Source organism: Anomaloglossus baeobatrachus, chromosome 9 (assembly GCF_048569485.1).
Source record: "Anomaloglossus baeobatrachus isolate aAnoBae1 chromosome 9, aAnoBae1.hap1, whole genome shotgun sequence".
NCBI classification, from domain to species: Eukaryota; Metazoa; Chordata; class Amphibia; order Anura; family Aromobatidae; genus Anomaloglossus; species Anomaloglossus baeobatrachus.
Window position 1 is genome coordinate 227783793 of NC_134361.1, and position 8819 is coordinate 227792611.

Sequence of the window (8819 nt, forward strand, 5' to 3'; positions counted from 1 at the left end):
GCACTGTGGCTGGCACTGTTATTGGGCACATGTGGTAGGGGCACTGTGGCTGGCACTGTTATTGGGCACATGTGATATGGGGCACTGTGGCTGGCACTGTTATTGGGCACATGTGGTAGGGGCACTGTTATTGGGCACATGTGGTAGGGGGCACTGTGTCTGGCACTGTTATTGGGCACATGTGGTATGGGGCACTGTGTCTGGCACTGTTATTGGGCACATGTGGTATGGGGCACTGTGTCTGGCACTGTTATTGGGCACATGTGATATGGGGCACTGTGGCTGGCACTGTTATTGGGCACATGTGGTATGGGGCACTGTGGCTGGCACTGTTATTGGGCACTGTTATTGGGCACATGTGGTCGGGAGACACGGTTGTGTGACAAAGGCCTTACAGCGGACACGCTATTGGTCAGCACTACACTGATCCACAACTTCCGACTGCAGATAATAACCAATCAGACTCCGCAGCCTGCAGACCCCGCCTTCGCTGTTGCTATGGCAGCACACTTCCGCGTTCCAGCGGCTGCTAGTGGCTTCCGGGTTGGTTTCTCCGGCCCCGGGTCTTAGTGCCGGCATGTTGCGCAGGCTGTGGGGCTCCGGGTGCGGGATCAGGACGCTGCACTCGCTGCTGACGGTCGCGGTGACCCTGGTGCTGCTCCTGCACGACACCGGTCAGTATGTGATCCGGGGACCCCCACGTGACATGTCCTGGGAAAGCTGGGTGCCAATATGGCCGCCACCCCCCCCCCCCCCAGCTCCTGCAGTAATGACTGACGGGTGAACGCTGCATTACCCTGTATCACAGCTCTATATTATTTATGTGGGGACATAAGGGATATTCCAAGATGGCGGAGGGGATAATCTGATGATCTCCAGGGGTCCGACCCCCACAGGTCCATCTACTAACCCCTCCCCCGCGGGTCCGTCCTGGGACACCCCCCTCCCGCAGGTCCGACCTCTGGGACACCCCCCTCCCGCAGGTCCGACCTCTGGGACACCCCCCTCCCGCAGGTCCGACCTCTGGGACACCCCCCCTCCCGCAGGTCCGACCTCTGGGACACCCCCCCTCCCGCATGTCTGACCTCTGGGACACCCCCCCTCCCGCATGTCTGACCTCTGGGACACCCCCCCTCCCGCATGTCTGACCTCTGGGACACCCCCCCCTCCCGCATGTCTGACCTCTGGGACACCCCCCTCCCGCAGGTCCGACCTTTGGGACACCCCCCTCCCGCAGGTCTGACCTCTGGGGCACCCCCCTCCCGCAGGTCTGACCTCTGGGGCACCCCCCTCCCGCAGGTCTGACCTCTGGGGCACCCCCCTCCCGCAGGTCTGACCTCTGGGACACCCCCCTCCCGCAGGTCTGACCTCTGGGACACCCCCCTCCCGCAGGTCTGACCTCTGGGACACCCCCCTCCCGCAGGTCTGACCTCTGGGACACCCCCCTCCCGCAGGTCTGACCTCTGGGACACCCCCCTCCCGCAGGTCTGACCTCTGGGACACCCCCCTCCCGCAGGTCTGACCTCTGGGACACACCCCCCCCCCGCAGGTCTGACCTCTGGGACACACCCCCCCCCCGCAGGTCTGACCTCTGGGACACACCCCCCCCCCCGCAGGTCTGACCTCTGGGACACCCCTGTGACGGGGTGTACAGCAGAGCAAGGAGAGACAACAGGCCGAGGAACGATCCAACAGGTTTATTCACAAGAACACTGGAACAGCACACGATAAGTCCACGTACAACAGATTCGGGGGCCCTTCCCGACAATCCTCGGACCGGATTACAAAGCAATCGTCCTTACAGTAGTCCAAAGAGTTCCACACAATCCCACGGGCCGCCACACAGGCCTAGCTCCGTCCGTGTCCACAGCCACCCAGGCTGGAGCTCCTGCTCCCTTCAAGTTTCAGCTCACTCTGCCTGAATCTCCCAGGTAAGCAGAGTTTACACTAGTTGGACTCTAGGCACACCTCCCCCTGGCCATTTGATGCATGAATGGACTTTAGACTGCTGGCTCTGTTCTGTTTACCAAGTTGTTGTTGGAGAAGTCCCATGCTGAGAAGAACAATATATATATGCAACCCCCACCAAATCAATGACAATAGCTACTGCTGAAGCCTGAGTGCAAGATGATACAGGCTGGGGGGAAGGTATGGTCACTTACATCCCAAGACATAGTATTACAGCAAATACAGTGAGAAGGTAAAATACATCACATGGCATCTTATACAAAAATATGGGATGGAGAAAACTACATACATCATGACAACCCCCCCCCCCAGGTCTGACCTCTGGGACACCCCTCCCCTCCCGCAGGTCTGACCTCTTGGACACCCCCCTCCCCCGCAGGTCTGACCTCTGGGACACCCCTCCCGCAGGTCTGACCTCTGGGACACCCCCCCCTCCCGCAGGTCTGACCTCTGGGACACCCCCCTCCCCTGCAGGTCTGACCTCTGGGACACCCCTCCCGCAGGTCTGACCTCTGGGACACCCCTCCCCTCCCGCAGGTCTGACCTCTGGGACACCCCCCCCGCAGGTCTGACCTCTGGGACACCCCTCCCCTCCCGCAGGTCTGACCTCTGGGACACCCCTCCCCCCCCGCAGGTCTGACCTCTGGGACACCCCCTCCCCTCCCGCAGGTCTGACCTCTGGGACCCCACCCCCCGCAGGTCTGACCTTTGGGACACCCCCCTCCCGCAGGAACTATAATTATTATATTCCCCACCACTCCAGCGTCGGTGATTGGCTGCAGCGGTCACATAAATGTTACAATGTGAAATTACTGAGAGCTGTTGGGGATATTTAGACCCTTTCTATTGTTTCCGCGGATTTCTGCTTTTACACAATAAAAAAAACAAACAAATGAAAACAATTTCTGAATTTCTTCTTAGAATAAATAAACTGTATGTTCCCGCAGCGGCCACTAGAGGGAGCCTGGGCCTCCTGCATGCCTGGATAGTGGTGAGCTCCCCCTGGTGGCGGCTGCTGGGATGTTACTATTTATCTCAGTGGCCGGCGGGGGATTGGAGCTCTGTATAATGCGGTGAGCGCGGCGGACCCCCTTATATTTATGTGATAATATTCCTCAGACCCCTCTTCCCCAGAGGATGTGTGGAGCCGTCTGCAGCCGCTGGGGTTCGTGCTCCTGGTCACATGCTGCACGGGGCTGTATTATGGGGTGTCGCTCATGGACCCGGGCTATATACTCACAGACTGTGACGAGAAGGTATATATGTATATAATGTGTCCCGCTATACGACCTCGTGACCGCGGCTCCGCCCCTGTATACTAATATGACTGTCTTCTGTCAGTATCATCCAATCACAGAGGACGACCGGCAGGAGCTGACGGCGCAGACCCCCGGAGCGCTGCGCATGAGACGCTGTGGATATTGTCTGCTAAAGGTGACGTTTCCCCCTCACTTTCTTATGCAGCCATCATCACAAAATACCTCTGCCTGCAGTCACCACTAGAGGGAGCTATTCCATATAAATGTATGGGGCTAATGGAAGCTGTGCAGTCTGTATACAGGGAGCTCCCCCTAGTGGTGGCTGCAGACAGGATCTTATCATGTATTTCTGTATACAGGGAGCTCCCCCTAGTGGTGGCTGCAGACAGGATCTTATCATGTTTTTCTGTATACAGGGAGCTCCCCCTAGTGGTGGCTGCAGACAGGATATTATCATGTGTCTCTGTATACAGGGGGCTCCCCCTAGTGGTGGCTGCAGACAGGATCTTATCATGTATCTCTGTATACAGGGAGCTCCCCCTAGTGGTGGCTGCAGACAGGATATTATCATGTGTCTCTGTATACAGGGGGCTCCCCCTAGTGGTGGCTGCAGACAGGATCTTATCATGCATCTCTGTATACAGGGGGCTCCCCCTAGTGGTGGCTGCAGACAGGATCTTATCATGCATCTCTGTATACAGGGGGCTCCCCCTAGTGGTGGCTGCAGACAGGATCTTATCATGTATCTCTGTATACAGGGAGCTCCCCCTAGTGGTGGCTGCAGACAGGATCTTATCATGTATCTCTGTATACAGGGCGCTCCCCCTAGTGGTGGCTGCAGACAGGATCTTATCATGTATCTCTGTATAGAGGGAGCTCCCCCTAGTGGTGGCTGCAGACAGGATCTTATCATGTATCTCTGTATACAGGGAGCTCCCCCTAGTGGTGACTGCAGACAGGATCTTATCATGTATCTCTGTATACAGGGAGCTCCTCCTAGTGGAGGCTGCAGCCAGGAGTTGTAGTTTGGGCTGGAAATCACTGCTGTAATGTATTGTATATATTTGGTGTTATGTAACCTGTATAATCCCGTCTCATCCCACAGCAACCGATGAGGGCTCGACACTGCAAATCCTGCCAGCGGTGCGTGCGGAGGTACGACCACCACTGCCCATGGATCGAGAACTGTGTGGGAGAAAAGAACCATCGCGTCTTCATCTTGTACTTGGCTCTTCAGCTGCTGGTGTTACTCTGGGCCGTCCGCATCGCATGGTAGGAGAATAAGTAATACACACTGGATGTCATGTATGGACATAGTGAGTGCAGCTCTGGAGTATAATACAGGAGGTAACTCAGGATCAGTAATGTAATGTATGTACACAGTGATTGCACCAGCAGAATAGTGAGTGCAGCTCCGGAGTATAATACAGGAGGTAACTCAGGATTAGTAATGTATATACACAGTGATTGCACCAGCAGAATAGTGAGTGCAGCTCTGGAGTATAATACAGGAGGTAACTCAGGATCAGTAATGTAATGTATGTACACAGTGACTGCACCAGCAGAATAGTGAGTGCAGCTCTGGAGTATAATACAGGAGGTAATTTAGGATTAGTAATGTAATGTATGTACACAGTGACTGCAGCAGCAGAATAGTGAGTGCAGCTCTGGAGTATAATACAGGAGGTAACTTAGGATTAGTAATGTATGTACACAGTGACTGCAGCAGCAGAATAGTGAGTGCAGCTCTGGAGTATAATACAGGAGGTAACTTAGGATTAGTAATGTATGTACACAGTGACTGCGCCAGCAGAATAGTGAGTGCAGCTCTGGAGTATAATACAGGAGGTAACTTAGGATTAGTAATGTATATATGTGATAACTTATATATGTTGTTAAGAAAATGTAATCACCATCATACATACATTTGTCTCTTTTTATGTAATTTTTAGAAAGCAATATTATGTATTTACTTTTAGAATTTTTTTATAACCCTTTTTCATCCAAGTACAATAAACATCTTTAAAGTAGCTCCTGCCAGATCCTCAGCACAGACAGATCACAGTTAATATTACTGAAACAGCCGCCACTAGGGGGAGCTCTTCGCACACGGAGTTGGACGCTCCCTCTAGTGGCTGGTGCTGGTATTCCGCATCTTGTACATTATGTCTCTGCTCAGGACTTGGAGCTGTGTCCTTCATTAGGGAACTCATTTGGCGCAGATTTTTGGATCTACACAACCTGTAAAGATGTAATCCTCTGTAGCGTGTGACTCGCGCGCACCTTGCTCTATCCTGGGTGATGTGAATAGATGCCTCTTCTTCCTCCAGGTCCGGTTTTCACTCTGCAGGGATCTGGAGCGAGTGGCTGCGCACCAACCTCTTCTTGCTGGCGGCGTTGGCTGTGGTCGGGGTCTTCACCGCGGTGGTGGCGCTGCTGCTCGTCAGCCACATGTACCTCATCTCCTGCAACATCACCACCTGGGAGTTCATGTCCCACCACCGCATCGCCTACCTGAAGCAGCGCGACTCCGACACCAGCCCCTTCGACAGGGGCCTGATCCGAAACCTGTGGAGCTTCTTCTGCAGCTGCGGCCACGTGGTCTGGGAAGGGGTTTATTTCAGAGACGCTATTAACACTGTGTGAACCGGAGAGGGGGAGAAAATGAGGTCGGGTTATACGGGGGTCTGATAACAATGGGGGGCAGCTCTTACCGTGGCCCTGGGTTATGGTGCCTCTGTGGACCCCCTCTATAAGCCGAGCAATCAACGTCAATGGACAGGTGCCTACCTGAAAACCAACTGATGGCAGAAGGCGGCACAGCCGGAGGAGGAGGGAGGAGGGCGGCACAGCCGGAGGAGGAGGGAGGAGGGCGGCACAGCCGGAGGAGGAGGAGGGAAGATTTAAAAGGGTGGCATGGCCGGAGGAGGAGGGAAGAGGGAGAAGAGCGATGTGGTCGGAGGAGGTAGGAGGGCGGCGCGGCCGGAGGAGAAGGGAAGAGGGAGAAGGGCGGCGCGGCCGGAGGAGAAGGGCAGAGGGAGAAGGGCGGCGCGGCCGGAGGAGAAGGGAAGAGGGAGAAGAGCGATGTGGTCGGAGGAGGTAGGAGGGCGGCGCGGCCGGAGGAGGAGGGAAGAGGGAGAAGGGCGGCGCGGCCGGAGGAGAAGGGAAGAGGGAGAAGGGCGGCGCGGCCGGAGGAGAAGGGAAGAGGGAGAAGGGCGGCGCGGCCGGAGGAGAAGGGAAGAGGGAGAAGGGCGGCGCGGCCGGAGGAGAAGGGAAGAGGGAGAAGGGCGGCGCGGCCGGAGGAGAAGGGAAGAGGGAGAAGGGCGGCGCGGCCGGAGGAGAAAGGAAGAGGGAGAAGGGCGGCGCGGCCGGAGGAGAAGGGAAGAGGGAGAAGGGCGGCGCGGCCGGAGGAGAAGGGAAGAGGGAGAAGGGCGGCGCGGCCGGAGGAAGAGGGAGAAGGGCGGCGCGGCCGGAGGAAAAGGGAAGAGGGAGAAGAGCGGCGTGGAGGAGGAGAGAAGAGGGAGAAGGGCGGCGCGGCCGGAGAAGGAAGAGGGAGAAGGGCGGCGCGGCCGGAGGAGAAGGAAGAGGGAGAAGGGCGGCGCGGCCGGAGGAGAAGGGAAGAGGGAGAAGAGCGGCGTGGAGGAGAAGAGGAAGAGGGAGAAGAGCGGCGTGGAGGAGGAGAGAAGAGGGAGAAGAGCGGCGTGGAGGAGGAGAGAAGAGGGAGAAGGGCGGCCGGAGGAGAAGTGCTATCGAAGCCAATGCATCAAATGGGGACTGCAACTTAGAGACAAAACTAGGGCAATTCTGGTAAGAAATAAATCATTAGTGGGGTGGAAGGGACCTGAAAATAAGGGCTTGTACCTAGAAACCACAGTTGCGGTGCCCCGAGGGTCATTTTCTACCACTCGGCCTCCCCAGAGCCGGATCGGGGGGCAGCAGCTCTGATCACGGGCTCGTCCCCTCCTCCATACAGTATTATCACTCGGGGAGGAGACGTATATCCAGCGGCATCCACTCTACATCCCGCCTATATTGTACATGGCGCGGCGCTGGGGCCGGAGATTTGCACTGATTTTTATATATAAATATATATTTGTTCTTCCAGTTTTATAAAACCATTTAATAAAGACTTTACTGATATTTATGTTTTCTGCTCAGAAATCCTTGAAATGTTTTTCAGCTTAAAATTGCAAAGTTCTTATTTATAATCCCCTGCGTCACTCGGAACAGAGGGATTTGTTATTTTATGATTGCCTGCTGTTGGCATGGTTACCGTCCACCTCTGCAGTCTTATCGGCGGAGGACAGGTCTTTGGTTCAGAGGTTGTAAGCGCTGCCGTGAAGCCTCGGTCCCTCTGTGCTCCTCCAGTGCTGCAGGGAGCCGGGGGATAGGGGAGCGGGCGGCCTCGGTCCCTCCCGCAGGGAGCCGGGAGGTAGGGGAGCGGACGGCCTCGGTCCCTCCCGCAGGGAGCCGGGAGGTAGGGGAGCGGACGGCCTCGGTCCCTCCCGCAGGGAGCCGGGAGGTAGGGGAGCGGACGGCCTCGGTCCCTCCCGCAGGGAGCCGGGAGGTAGGGGAGCGGACGGCCTCGGTCCCTCCCGCAGGGAGCCGGGAGCGGACGGCCTCTGTCCCTCCCGCAGGGAGCCGGGAGGTAGGGGAGCGGACGGCCTCGGTCCCTCCCGCAGGGAGCCGGGAGGTAGGGGAGCGGACGGCCTCGGTCCCTCCCGCAGGGAGCCGGGAGGTAGGGGAGCGGACGGCCTCGGTCCCTCCCGCAGGGAGCCGGGAGGTAGGGGAGCGGACGGCCTCGGTCCCTCCCGCAGGGACCCGGGAGGTAGGGGAGCGGGCGGCCTCGGTCTCTCCCGCAGGGGGCCGGGGGGTAGGGGAGCGGACGGCCTCGGTCTCTCCCGCAGGGGGCCGGGGGGTAGGGGAGCGGACGGCCTCGGTCTCTCCCGCAGGGGGCCGGGAGGTAGGGGAGCGGGCGGCCTCGGTCTCTCCCGCAGGGACCCGGGGGGTAGGGGAGCGGACGGCCTCGGTCTCTCCCGCAGGGGGCCGGGGGGTAGGGGAGCAGACGGCCTCGGTCTCTCCCGCAGGGACCCGGGAGGTAGGGGAGCGGGCGGCCTCGGTCTCTCCCGCAGGGGGCCGGGGGGTAGGGGAGCAGACGGCCTCGGTCTCTCCCGCAGGGACCCGGGAGGTAGGGGAGCGGGCGGCCTCGGTCTCTCCCGCAGGGACCCGGGAGGTAGGGGAGCGGGCGGCCTCGGTCTCTCCCGCAGGGGGCCGGGGGGTAGGGGAGCGCCGTGCTTCTGAAGACCAATCACGAGACCACCCATTTAAAGAGGAACAACATGAATCACTATTTGGAGGTCATAAAAGCTTTAGGTCTGGTTTGTAGGATCCCCAAAAATCACGAGTCCCATCTCTCACCCCGACTCTCTGAATGACCATAGCTGAGACCCCCCATTCTTGTGAGCGGCGCGGGTCCCACCTGTAAGACGCCCAATAATCACCCCCTGGGGAGTCTTTCCCTATGTCCATCCATGGATACAGTCCGGCCGCTCCGCACCTCACACAGGGGTAGAGCCGAAGCCGTCGCGGCTC

General features: G+C 58.0%; 1 protein-coding gene across 1 annotated transcript; it reads left to right on the plus strand.

The window, feature by feature from the left end:
* The first annotated feature begins 534 nt into the window (after positions 1 to 534).
* On the plus strand, positions 535 to 5888 carry ZDHHC12 (zDHHC palmitoyltransferase 12). The gene is made up of 5 exons (XM_075324690.1): positions 535 to 674; positions 3088 to 3224; positions 3310 to 3402; positions 4333 to 4499; positions 5558 to 5888. The coding sequence occupies exons 1-5, from the start codon at positions 578 to 580 to the stop codon at positions 5871 to 5873; spliced, it is 810 nt and encodes a 269-aa protein (XP_075180805.1). The 5' UTR covers positions 535 to 577; the 3' UTR covers positions 5874 to 5888.
* Positions 5889 to 8819: the final 2931 nt, after the last annotated feature.

Bases quoted from the DNA above. Each gene is read 5' to 3' on its own strand.
- ZDHHC12 (XM_075324690.1), top strand. From the start codon at position 578: ATGTTGCGCAGGCTGTGGGGCTCCGGGTGCGGGATCAGGACGCTGCAC. The intron at 675-3,087 runs GTCAGTATGTGA...AATATTCCTCAG, and splicing joins GCTGCTCCTGCACGACACCG to ACCCCTCTTCCCCAGAGGAT. The intron at 3,225-3,309 runs GTATATATGTAT...GTCTTCTGTCAG, and splicing joins TCACAGACTGTGACGAGAAG to TATCATCCAATCACAGAGGA.